The sequence below is a fragment of the Nicotiana attenuata genome, unplaced genomic scaffold (assembly GCF_001879085.1).
Source record: "Nicotiana attenuata strain UT unplaced genomic scaffold, NIATTr2, whole genome shotgun sequence".
Classification (NCBI taxonomy): domain Eukaryota; kingdom Viridiplantae; phylum Streptophyta; class Magnoliopsida; order Solanales; family Solanaceae; genus Nicotiana; species Nicotiana attenuata.
Window position 1 is genome coordinate 12,368 of NW_017670755.1, and position 13,983 is coordinate 26,350.

The 13,983-nt window shown below is 41.9% G+C and overlaps 1 protein-coding gene across 1 annotated transcript; it reads left to right on the plus strand.

Moving 5' to 3' along the window:
* Positions 1-10,497: 10,497 nt before the first annotated feature.
* LOC109243031 lies at positions 10,498-11,505 on the plus strand. Its single transcript, XM_019409923.1, has 2 exons — positions 10,498-10,976; positions 11,094-11,505. The coding sequence occupies exons 1-2, from the start codon at positions 10,498-10,500 to the stop codon at positions 11,503-11,505; spliced, it is 891 nt and encodes a 296-aa protein (XP_019265468.1).
* Positions 11,506-13,983: the final 2,478 nt, after the last annotated feature.

The window sequence follows — 13,983 nt, forward strand, 5'->3', positions numbered from 1 at the left end:
GGCTGCACTGGCTCTTGGACTTCACATTTCTGCTTCTCTGAAGTTGGGGACCGCGGACCGTGTGGAAGTGCACCGCGACAGCGGAGGGAGTTGGCGCGGTCCACACATTTTGGACCGCGGACCGCATGGCTGGAATCCTAAAAGTCTTCACCTCTCTGAATCTCTACTCCGCAGACTGCACCAAAAGGTAGTGCGGCCGCGAAGTGACCACCGCGGACCGCGTAACGAGTACCGCAGCCGCATAGCTTTAAGCCCAAGTTTGCTAGGTCTCTGAATCTCATGTCCGCGGACCGCACAAAAGAGTTGTGCGGTCACAGAGCCTGACCGCGGACCGCACAAAAGAGTAGTGAGGCCGCGTAGCCTCAGCCTGTTTATACCAACTCTCTGAACCTCCTAGTGCGGCCGCATTCACTTTTGCGCGGTCCGCACTAGGTTCTCTTTTCCTTAGATTTCTTGGTCTTTGATAGTTGAGCAGGTTTCACTCCTTTTTGAGCTGATCTTTGATATTTCGTCACTTGTCGATCAAACCTACAATCAAGCACAACCTGTGAGCATTTTGGGACTATTTTGTAGCAATTTATAATCAAAGCATAGGCAAGTAGGGGCATAAAACACGCTAAAATCCTAACTTATCAACTCCCCCAAACTTAAACCTTTGCTTGTCCTCAAGCAAACAAAATAAGACCCATCCCTTAAAGGAAAATCCAAGTAATTCCAGCTATTCTAAAGTAGCCTCAACAAGCATCAATTGGGACTAACAATTGCCCTCAATACGAATGCGTCATTAACACATTTAAACCTTGAAAACTATAATTCAAGTGTGACACAAGAGCATCAAGAATTGACTCATTACATCAAAGAGCTCTCTCAATTACTTTAGTCGCTGTGGAACCCAAACTCATACATCCTCAACTCTCCCTAAGCAAACCTCACCTTTTAGAGTATAAGCACACAAACCGAGGTTAATGGGAGTTCACTTGTCTCTCTCAAGGAAATGTCACAAGTCCGGCTCTAAGTACCATATGCTTGACCCTCATGTATGTATCCACTAATACGAGTGTCACCCAACTTAAGATCATATAGGGCTTTTGTGGAGTCAATGTGAAGGCTTTTGGGTAAGGGTAGGATATGTTTTTGTTCAAGTGGGTTCAATCTTCCCTTAAGCACTTCTTTTGATTCATTTGGCACAATTCACTAGACTCTTTGAGTCATTTCACCTCTTCCATGGGGTTAGAGAGACACATTGTCACTCTTTCTTATGTAATTCAAAACATTTCTCCTTTTCCTACTTTTTCCAAACCTTTTTCACTTTTGTTTTCCTTGAATCCTTTTTTATTCTTTTTCACATTGGGCTTTCTTTTTGTCTTTTTCTTTTCTTTCTTTTTCATTGCCTTCCTTTTCTTTTGCTTCTGTACCTTTTTACCCCTTTTTGTTTCCTTTCTTGTCTCTCCCCCCAAACTTAGACTTTGCCATTACTCAAGGGAAGATGTGGGTGCCAAGAGAGGGTAAAATTTAGAACGGGTATAGGCTTGTAGCATTGGTTCTTGAAAGAAGAAGGTTTAAGGCTCAAAAGGGGTTAGCTAGGGATTATCTCATTGGTAGGCTATGGAATTGTTCAACTTATCATTTGGATCAAGGAGAGCCTATAATCACTTCTCAAGTCGAATTTCACTCAAAATTTCGCCTCAACAAACATTCAGGGCAAGTTCTAGACCATTGGCTCGGGAATTGGACTCATAATTCAATTTTTCACCACACACACTCAAGGATTGCAAAAGACGTAGAGTCGAGGGCCCACCACAACCTTAGATACGATTGAGCACACAATGGTCCCGAAAGACCCCATGATGTTTGTTTGGTCAACACAAGAGTCTCAAGGTCACTACTTTCACCATCCTAAACACAACCACTTGTCTTTGACCATGGGATCAAAGGCAAATGTGTTAGGCCCAAGTGAAGCTATGCTTGAGGTACCCTAACTACAAACTATCAAAAACGAAAACAAAAAACGGACTCAAACCCTTAAGAAGGTTGTCATGCCATCTATCATTGGGAAGAGCCACCCGGTTTGCACAATACTCCACCCTTGGAAAGAACCGTGGCATTAAGAAAACCAAGGGCTTATTGAAAACGCTAAAAACAAAACAAAAGGCTACGAGCCTATCTACAAAGCTAAAAACGAAATTTTTTTGCAAAAATAGAAAATAGAATGAATATGTACAATAGGGGATTAGAATATACAACGGGGGATGAATATGTAAAAAAATGTAACTTTATATACAGACCAAAGAGAGAATAAAAAGTACTTTAAAAGTAGCTAAATGTAAAGTTATATACAGACCAAAATAGAAAATCACAGAAACATAAACTAAGTCAAATATATACAGTCATCCAGATAAAACAAAAAAGTAGGGCGCACCCCCACGAATAAAAGCTGGCATTGTCCCCACTGCCAACTATCATATAAGCATCAAAATGTCACAAGAAAGGATATAGGGGCTCCCTAAGCCTGGTCCGTCTGCATGGGATCATCAGTGGTCCCCAAGTCCTCTATATGTGCGGGAACCTCAGACTGGTTCCCGGTCTCCTGCTGCTCAGCTGCTGGGACTGGGGCCTGTTCCTGGACCGGCTGGATGTCAGGTGCATCATGTGGCAAATTGGAGGAGACCTCCTGTGGTACTGCCACCTCAATAACCGCATCAGTTGTACTGGGGAGCTTCCTCTTCTTCCTTGGTAGCCTGGGTGCCTGCTCCTGCTGTGGCTCTGCTACTGGTGCTGCTGCTGGGGCCGGGTCCCCGAATAACAAGTCTAGAGGCATCTGGTCTACCAATAGCTTGTCTACATCTTTCCTGAGCTGTTTCACAGACTCCTTGGAAGCCCGTGATCTCCTCATATTCTTGTGCTCCTTGGCAAGCTCCTTCAAAGCCTTGCCATGTGAATCCACCGTTGTAGACAAGCCAGTCTGTGTCTCCATAATCTTTTCCTGGTTCTCTAGGAGCTTCTTCAAAGTGTCCTCAATGGACTGAGGAATCTGAGCTAGCTGGGGTGCTAACTGGGTCTCAATGGTGGAAGACAATGTAGACAACTTGGATGTCGCAGCTGACATCCAGTTGTTCAAACTGGCCAATGTCTGGCTCAACTGATGGGCAGTAAAGGGATGAGCTCGGGAAGATAGAACCCCCGGGCCAACTGAAGTACTGGGACACTAGTAGAGGAAGGTCCTGGAGGCAAGTCCTCAACTGTAGTGGCAGCAGGCATGGTGGAAGGCTCGATAGAAGGCTCTACCGCAACTGGCTCCTCAGACTGGCCAGTTGGGGCAGAGGCAGGTGGCTGGTAGCTCTTGTGTTTAGGGTTGTCCGGGCCCTGCATACTGTACCAAGAGTAAGGAGCCACAGGTTTGGTTTTGACATCATATCTCTTCTTCTCCACCTCCAGGTCCCGGAAATACATCGAAAGGGTGTTGGGAAAAGGATAATTCCGGCCATGCTCAAGCCCTACTGCAGAAATGACGCGGGACATAACATTGCCCAGGTTGATAGGGTATCCAGCCATGATAGATGACACAAGGACAGTCCGTGGAAGTGGAATAGTCTGATCATGGGTAGTGGGGTCAAGTCGACTGCACATAAAAGTCAACCACTCCCTAGCCTCAAAGTTGAAGGTCTTCCTGAATATTTTTGCCCCAGCTTGCAACCACCCTGGAACAGTACCTAGGATTGCCAAGTACCGGGCCAACCAAGGATGGACTTCCTCACCAGTCCCTAACTTGGCCATATAGAGAGACTCATCTTCATCCCTGAACCCCAAATACTCATTCAGAGAATTCCCGTCAAACAGCACCGTTTTGTTTCTAACCTTGGTCACCTTAGTATCCTTGACGATGTGGGCCACATTACTGTTTCCTGACCATGTGCTCATTCGCATCAATGCACTTCTCCATGAAAAACTCCCAGCCCACTCTAGTTCTAAACTCCCTCTGCACATTAGGGTTGTGGGGTAAGAGGTCATTGTCAATAAAGCTCCTCTCCGGTATCAATTTCCTCACCGGACACCACTCCCTAAACTTGTGGTAATCCATTTGGCTCACGAATCTATCTTCCCACTCTTCGGCTTTCCTAGTTCGTGCAATTCCCCCAATCTGAGGCTCACCACCCTCATCTCCGCCTGCACTCTCCCCAGATAATGAAGCTGTGAGGGAGGTGGAGTCGTTCCCACTACCGGCTTCAGACTCGTCAGATGAATCAGAAACTACATTTACCGGCCTTTTGATAGTGGGTGATGCTGGAGGGGTATCAGTTAGGTGGAAGGGGTTGGTTATGTGAGTTGGGGTTGAATCTGAGGAGATGTCCTTGGATGGCACATACTCTCTCCCCGAGGAATGGGAAGCAGCTTTATCTGCACCTCTTGTTAGCTTCCGGGTCTTTTTTATGTTCTCCCGAGCCTGGGAAGTGAGTTTTGCTACTCTCTTGCCTTTACCCCCTCGGGAGGAACCACCTCTACCGGGTTGTTGTTGTTGTGATCCCTTGCCACCTCGTTGTTTAACCATTATCTGCAAACAGACGCATCTAATATTGTTAGTTTAAGCACATGCAGTGAAATAGGTGAATGAAATAGATTGCATACATAGTTGCATAACACAGTTGCAGAACACAGTTGCAGAACATTGCACCGCGGCCCGCACAAACAGGAATGTGGCCGCGCAAAGACGACAGTGGTCCGCGCTGGGCAAAGGCCCAGAATATCAGCTCTCTGAATCTCCCCACCGCGGTCCGCACAAAATGGGGTCGCGGCCGCGGTGGACCAGCGCGGACCGCGCAAAAGTGCAATGCGGTCGCGCTGGTACAAGTCAACTTGCAGTCAGTGAACACCGCGGTCCGCACAGAAAGGCAACGCGGACAGCGTCAGGGCACCGCGGACCGCGCTAAGGCGACCGCGGGCCGCGGAGACTAGGGTTTACGGGCACTAAGTTAGGGTTGCATTTTTGCCATTTTTGTTCAAATTTTTACACCTACTTTGTCCCTACTCATTTGCCCACTCAATATGTACCTTATGCAGCCCAGAGCTTGTCGACACCCCCTTTTTCCCAAGAAATCGGGTTTATGACATTTTTTGGAAAAGACAACTCTATTCCCGTTTGGGAATTGGGTTTTGGAATTGAAGAGTCGCCACCTAATGATTATAGTGCATTAGGAAACTTTAAAAGAATTTGAGATGAAGAACCAGAGTTTGGGTAAGGGCAAGAAATTATCTCGAGGGGAAGGTGTTAGGCACCCCTCAAGATCCACTAGTGTGGTTCCCGGCCATGTTACAATTGTGACTTTAAGCAAGCAAGCATAAGTAAACAAGGAAGAATTATAAATACGAGGGGGTGTTCATATAATGGTTGCAAATAATTTGAAACTAAAACAAAGTTAAAGAGGCTGAAATTTGGCGAAAAAAGTAGTTTTAAAATTCAGAATAAACGAGTGAAAAGAGGGAGAAATTTTACATAATTGCTGGAAGTAGCAGTTAAAGAAGCTGAAATTTGAGAAAAAGCAGTTTTCGAAATAAACAAGTAAAAAGATAAAGGGGAGAGGGGGTCCTATGTTTATAAATAATATGGATCACCCCGCACAACACCCGGTAACCGTTTATACACGTGGTGTTATCGCGTGATCATCATATCCGTATCTACCCTTCCCACCCCATTAAGGTATTAAAGCGCGGAATGTCTTGTTACTTATTACATGCTAGTACCCGTCCCAATCTTATCAATCCTGGAGGCATCTGGACTAACTAGTCCTAATGGGAGAGGGGTTTGGGGCCTTTTGGAGAGTTTTCAAAGGACAAAATACTAAGGCGTCAATCAAAACACATAATGCAAGTAAAGGGGAAAGCAAATAAGCAAGTAGGGCTCACATAAGCCTCCTAAAATCAGATAAAGCCATAGAGTTTAGCATGTCTTGCACGTACTGGTTTGGTCTTAAATTAAATTAAAGCGATGAGCGGACTGGTTCAACACATATTTGTGGACAGGAAGTCTACATTAGGCTTACTCGAATGCAGTTGTCTAAGACTGATCCAGTTGATTAGTTAACCTTTTTTGTTTATGTGTTGGATAGAACTACTGATTTTAAAAGACAAGCTGATTTTAAAAGAAAATTTTAGAGTAACAAAAAGTTTCAGAAAAAGGGTACGTGGTTTAACAACTAAACGAGTTCCAGGATGCAGATCGATTGGGAAATGTTTACCAGAGTTCATGCGAGTAGGTTTAGAAAGAAAAGTCGTTTGTTTTAGTAAAATCAACACTGTTTTGAATAAGTGAGACAATTTTTGGTTTCGAAATCCCTATAGGCATGCTTTCTATACGTTATACCTTTTTAAATACTAATGGAAGCCTTGTAAACCAAGATATCTACATATGCCATTTTATTATTAAACCTATCTGTTTGATTAATGATGCTATTATATGCAGAGATGCAAACCCCTATAGGCATGGTATCTACATGCGTAGTTGCAGAATTCAGAAGTTAAATCCTATAGACATGCTTTCTACGTATGAAATTGCACAAATTAAAGACAAAATCCTATAGGCATATTTTCTACCCTTTGTGCATAAAAGTAACCCCTCCCTTTTTCACTAAATCCCCATGAGTTTATACAATTTATTACAGACCAGTAGAACAAAACTAAAATTAAAAGTACATCAGAAGCTATCAGCTACATCCGAGCAGGCTAATTCAGACTTAGTGTCTAATAATATGAGATTGAGCCACTTCCGAGATCAAGATTTCCAAAGCCTTCTCTTATCTAGGGTGTTTCAGAGATCCAAGGAGTTTCAGGAACCCCAGGCAGTGCTTACACCCAAGATATTAATCAGAATGAGTTATAGTGCAGTGTGGAAGAGCCAACCCTCAGGTGTCCAAGTTCAGAGGGAGCTTAGGGGTCCCAAAGCAAGGCTCACAAGAGAGGGGCAGAACTTAAATTCTAAGAATGAGTGCAAGTGCAATAGAGGGGGAGGAGGAATGCCAAGGCAGGCTGGTGGTCATACCTAACCATGAGGTAGGCTAGAACACCCCTGACCAAGCCTGTTCAGCCAGCAAATAAGAGCACAGACCTATTGAAGGTCAGACTATGGTCTAGACAGTGATTAGGACACTGCCAGACCAAGGTCTTAAGCTCAAGATACATATAAAGGGGAAAGGGGAATGGGAATTGAAAGAGTTTAGGACTCAGGGAGTCCAGTCCATATACATGAACAACAATGTCAAGTGTTGTCATGTTTCTGAACCATAACTCAAAATACAAAGGGATTGGGGGATAGGGATTCATGTAGGAGCATAGCAAAGAGACAAACCAACTTGCAAAATTTACATTATGGAAGCAGTAAACCCAATAAAGAATGAACTGGAGAATAAACACATAGGGGAGTGGCAGAAATTAAACAAAGGTAACATACCAGTTGCAGAAGAAGCAAGCAAAGAGAAGCAGGATACTTTCAAACCAAGCCACAATCAAAAGAACCTTAAGCTTATGAGTACAGAGAACTCGAATGTTTTTTTAAAGCAAATCTGAGTGTATTTTGAGAGAAGAAGTGATGACTTGTTCATGTTCCCCCACTCCCTTGAAAGGGAAGAAGTACAGGTATTTATAGTTTTGAAAACGAGTAGAAAATAAGGTAACAAATACAGTTTTAACACAAACATGGAAATAATCACAGTCAAAATCAATTAACACAGGTTTTCCCTTTAATCAAGGGATTACTGCTCAACGGGCACTTAACAAGATTAATATAAGGAAAAAAAATCAATTTGTAAGTAGAATGATTGTTGCCATAAAAGGAGCGGTAAAACGATATAGTAGGGGATTAAGTCTAAATACAGGAGTGTACTTATTTTGGAAAGGATCTGGTAAGGCCAAACAAAGAAGGAGAATCAATTAACCCTTAACGGGCGAGTAAAAAATCAGAATTGCACAAGGAAAAGTTTTGAAAATCAATCACGAATTTGGAAATCAGTCACAGAAGGGACTCAGTATATAAATGAGGTGCACAAGTAATAGACATGTGAGTCCAAGCTATGGCAAGGAGAGGTAGCATACAGTAATAGCATGACAGTCGTGTAGGTCAAATTTCGTTGGCTTAGTAAGAGAGAAAAGATCAGAAGCATGCAAAAGGTTAGGTGAAAACCTTTCCGAAAACATAATCGAGTTTGACAGATAGTAAGAAAGCAGAATCAAAAGAATCACACAAAGAGATGCTGAAACCTTCAAATAAAGTAGAACAATTTCAAATAGGAGAATCGCACAAGTAAACTTCAGGAACTTGAGTAAACCCCGAAGAAACTAGGGTTTTTCGAAATCAATTGAGTTTAGAGGCGATAAACAAGTAGAACAAACAAACAGTCTCAGAAGCTCGAATAAACCCTCAAAATTAGGGTTTTCGACACTAATCAGGAGCAAACAAAGTAAATCAAACAGATAGACTCAGAAACTCAAACAAATCTCCAAAAATTAGGTTTTCAACACCAATCAAACTTAGAGATCATAAACAAATGAATCGAACAAAATATTAACAAACAGACTCAGAAACCCTAGTTTGAAATCAAAAGATTTTAAAAAGGAAAACCGGGGAAAAAACGTTTAAAACATCACATATAGCACAGATCGAGCACAGATCCGAACAAATAAACGAAAAAGAACCTCGAATAGGCTAGGGTTTCTGAGAACCCTAGAAACGAGAAAGGCTTGGAAGAGACAAGATCAAATCTGGAGTCGATAAGGTCGGAATCAGTCTCAGAAGGCTAAGACACGCCGGAGCAAGGCCGGAGATGGCTGGAAACTTCGAATCGATGAAGGTCTGAGCGAGGACCTTCGAGGTCTGGCCTCGAAGCTTCAGGTATCAAGCACGTGAGAGCAGTAGGGGGTGAGAGTAGGTCGTCCATGGTTAGAACAGCCATAGATTCCGGTGGATTTGGGTTGGAGGTGGTAGAGAGCGATTAGGGTTTCGAGAGAGTTTGAGAGAAGAGAGGAGTCAGAGGCGGCGCTCCTGAAAGAATGGGGTAAGGTTTAGGGGTCGTTTGGAATTAAAAAGGAAAGAAGAGATCTGGGTCGTTGATCAAAATGATCAATGGCTCAGATTTTAAAAAGAAAACGGGCGGGTTTGGGCGAGTGGATCAAGTAATCGAGTTTAAATTGATTTGGGGGTTGGGATTGGGTTGATATTGGGGTGCAAATTGGGCTGTAATTGAAATGAAATTGAGGCCAGATTTTAAATAGCCACTTTTCCCCCGTTTTATTTTATAAAAATAGCAATGATGGTTTTAAAAATAAATTAAAAATACTGAGTAAACAAATATTACATAAATATTAACTTAAAAAACTGGAACTAATTTTGTAATTATAAAATGCTATTAATCACAAAACAGGCTATAATTGCAATTATATGCAATTTAGCTTTAAAAATACCAAATAAATTTGTAAAAATATGCAAAAATTACCTTAATTATATTTTGGTGCAAATGTAAGAATAAAAATGAATTATTTGCCAAAATAATAATTTTGGGACTAATTATTGGATTTTGTTGTATTAAAATAGGCAATGAATTGGTTTAAAAATCATTTAAAATGCCAGAACTCTTGGGTGTGCTTATATATGCACATATATGCTATTTTGGAAGTATTTTGAGTATAAAATTACTAGGGAAAAATTGGGTATCAACAGAGCTAACATGAAAACTAATCTAAACTAACAAAATAAAGAAAAATGGGAAGAAACAGAAGTTATGGGCTAAATGTAAGAAAATAAAACAAAAAATAATCACTAAATGAACAAGAGATGAGTGAAACGTTACCAGATGTAAAGATGAAGTGCAATTTAAACAATCTTAAGCAAGAATCACGGACTCAGTAAAGAATAAACAGTTATTTTTAGGCTCTGAGAGTTTAGAGGTCGAAAAGGGTAAAAGGTGACCCTTGGGGTCTATTTATAGACAAACCGTGGGACCCATACTCACCTACCAGCGCGGCCGCACAAACGCGACCGCGGACCGCGCTGGATTTGTTCAAGTGAAGTTTCAGTAGGCAGCCTCCGCGGACCGCAAAAAACAGACCGCGGCTGCGGAGGACCACTGCGGACCGCACTAAAGGGAATGCGGCCGCGGTGAGTAACTTTAGAGAGCACCAACTTTAGACCCTGCCAGTGCAGACCGCACAAAGTGCACCGCGGCCGCACTGGCAAACTTCAGAGGCTGTTCAATTTGTTCCAACTTGTTTTTGCACTGCATCAACACAATTCCTGCAACATCTCACAACCAATTAGCTCTCGGCGCACGATAAGCCAAGGCAGGCTAACGTGCACCTTTGATGGCTAGGAGACGCAAGCAAGCAGCACCGGTGGTCGACGTTACCACGCCGGTGAACTCTAGATTGCAAACTATAACTCCGTTAACCTTTGGAAGTTTCTAACCAGCTGGGTTTCAACCAATTCGAGAAGAAGAGGAGCTAAGTGAAAATGAGCTGATGAATAGTACGCAATGGAACAGTAATGCTGAGAACACAGAGATCTGTGTTCAGAAAGGGAAAGAGCGGCTACCAACGAGTCCAAAGCGACTCCAATTCTCAGAAGCTGGGTCATCAAAGCAAATCTCAAAGCCAGATCTGGAGTCAAAGGTCAAGGAAGCTGATGCAGAAGTACATGAAAAGGAGGCGAGGAAGCAGAACAGGTATTCTCAAATGGGGATGCAGCTGGAATATGTACCACCTAGCCGCAGAGAAGGTAAGGTGATTATACAAATAGAGGAAGAAGATGTAAATGAGCTTAAGGAATATTGGGATAATGCGTTAATTGGATATGTTTTGGGGGATACACCATATGAGAAATCCATGGTGAACTATGTAGAATCAGTGTGGGATTTTGTAGATAAACCCCAAATTCTATATCATCATGAAGGATACTATGTGTTTCGATTTTCAAATGTAAAGGACAAAGAAGCAGTAATGCAAGCATGACCTTACAATTATCATAATAAACCATTGATGTTGCAAAACTGGGAGAGAGACTTTCAATTTGACCCTAAGTGTATCACTAAAATTCCACTTTGGATCCAAATTCCTAGCCTATCAGTAGGATATTGGACAGCAGATGCACTAAGCAAGGTAGCAAGTCGTGTAGGGATTCCAATGTACACTGATAAATACACTGCTGAGTTAGGGAAAATCTCTTATGCACGAGTTCTAGTGAAAGTCGATATAACAAAACCACTGGTGGAGAGTGTTGAAATTATAACTCCTACGAGTGTTAAACAGCAGGAAATTGTGTATGAATGGAAACCTAGGTTATGTACTGAATGTTTACACTTTGGGCATGATGTCTTTGAATGCTGGAAGTCAAACAAGCCTGAGGAAACTGAAGAATTTCAAATTCCTAAGAGAAGAAATAAGGGCAGAAGAAGAAGAATCATCCAGGAATGGAAACCTAAAGAACAACAAGAGAAGGAAGAGAAGCAGGAAGAAACAAAGGGAGTGTAGAACCTCACAGGAGATGAGGAAGAGTTACATGAAGGTAAAGCAAACCAGAAAGGCAAGAAGGTACAAAATGCTGCAGGAAAAGGGGAACAACGCCAATCACTAGACAAGCAGCACTGTCATACTGAAGGAAGCAATCCAAATAGATTTCAGGTATTATGTGAATTGAGCCAAACAGTTGCACAGGGAGGGGGTCTGGCTCCTGGTACTATACAACACCCCTCATGATCATTAGCACATGAAATATAAGGGGGCTAAACAAGCCCCACAAGCAAAAAGAGTTGAAAATCTTTTTGCAGAAGAATAAGGTAGATGTATTAGGATGTTTAGAAACAAGAGTAAAAGAGAAAAAGGCAAAAACAATACTGTACAGAGTAGTAAGAGACTGGGGTTATTGCTGCAACTATACAAAAGCAGAAAATGGCAGAATCTTGTTGATGTGGAAGGCAAATGTAGCACTAAATGTTGTCCAAGTTCATGAGCAATGTATACATTGTGAAGTGAAGGATGCATTGTCTGGGAATCAGATTATGTTAACAATAGTATATGCTAGAAACAAGCAACAGGAGAGACTAAGCTTATGGAGTGAATTGCAAATGATGGGAAGCCAGATTCAAACCCCATGGCTTATAAGTGGGGACTTTAATAGTGTTCTAAGCACTGAGGATAGGTTGGGACTTCCAGTCACCATGAATGAGATAAAGAGTTCAAGGAGTGTGTTGATTCAATCCAATTGACCACATTGAACACAAAAGGCTGCTTTTATACCTGGTGCAATAAACAACATGCAGATGATAGAGCGTATAGCAAAATTGATTGGGTCTTTGGCAACTTTGAGTGGATCAGAAACTATGGACATGTGGATGCTGTTTGTTTAGAACTAGGAGTATCAGATCATTCTCCTATAGTGATCCAAATCTGGAAGAGGAAGAATCTATATCCCAAACCATTCAAGATGTACATGGTGACAATGGAGCATAATGAGTTTAAACCCATGCTAGAAAACATATGGAGGCAGAAGAAAGAGTGTGATCCTATGGACAGTATATGGCAGAAACTGCAGCAATTGAAGGCTCCAACAAAGGGATTGAATAAGGAGATGGCAAGTTATGAGAAAAGATTGAACTATCACAGGCAGCAATTAGGGTATGTGCAGAACAATCTGAAAATTAGTCCCCTTAATCAAGAAATGATAGAGGAAGAAAAGCAGATACTTCAGGACATAGAGAAAGGGAGTACAATAGAAGAAAGAATTCTGAGGCAAAAGTCAAGAGTAAACTGGATAGATTATGGAGATTCAAATTCCAAATATTTCTATGCCCAACTGAAGATGAGAGCAAGTAGGAATGCAATAACATCTGTTTATAATGCAGGGGGATCTAGAGTCACAGAACCTAAAGAAGTGGAAAGAGAATTTGTCACCTTTTTCAAGCAACTAATGGGGACTGATACTGGGATCAAACCATGTCCTAATACAGAGATTATTAAAGCAGGTGTGTGTCTATCATTGCAGCAGCAACAGGAGTTAATTCAGGAGGTCACTTATGAGGAAGTTGATGAAGCAGTAAAAGACATGCCAAGGGACAAAGCACCTGGAGTGGATGGTTTTCCAGTAGAGTTCTTCAAAATGCACTGGAATGAAGTGAAACAGGAGGTCTATGAAGCTGTGAGGTTTTTCTTTCAAACAAGCAAGATGAAGAAAGCTTGGAATTGTACAGCAATAACATTGATACCTAAAGGAACAAATCCAACAACTGTAAAGGATTACAGACCTATAGCTTGTTGCACCACAGTTTATAAGATCATTGCTAAAATAATGACTAAAAGGATGAAGAGGGTGATTGAGGGCTTAATTGGGCAAACACAATCTGCATTCATAGAAGGGAGGAGTATTGTGGATAATATTCTGTTTAGCCATGAACTGTTTAATGGATATAACAGAAAAGGTCTATCACCAAGATGTACTCTTAAGGTGGATTTAAAAAAGGCTTATGATTCTCTGGATTGGCATTTTTTAAGGTACATGCTCACAGATTTGGGGTTTCCACAGAAGTTTATAGGGTGGATCATGGAGTGTGTGACAACAGTATCTTATTCCTTAACACTCAATGGAGGACTTACTAAGCCATTCCCTGCTAAGAGAGGCCTCAGACAAGGAGATCCAATGTCTCCTTATCTGTTTGTGATTGCTATGGAGTATTTGCAGAGGGAGATGAGCACACTAGCTAAGCAGAAGGAATTCAGATACCACCCAAAATGCAAGAAGCTGGGAGTGACACACATTTGCTTTGCTGATGATCTCTTAATGTTTTGCAAGGGTGACAAAAAATCAATTACTGCATTGCAGAACATTTTCAACAAGTTCTCAAAAGCATCAGGATTGCAAGCTAGTGCTGAAAAGAGTTCAATTTATATTGCAGGAGTCTCACAACATACCAAAGAAGAACTGATACAGCTTACTGGATATGCAAAGGGCAGTAT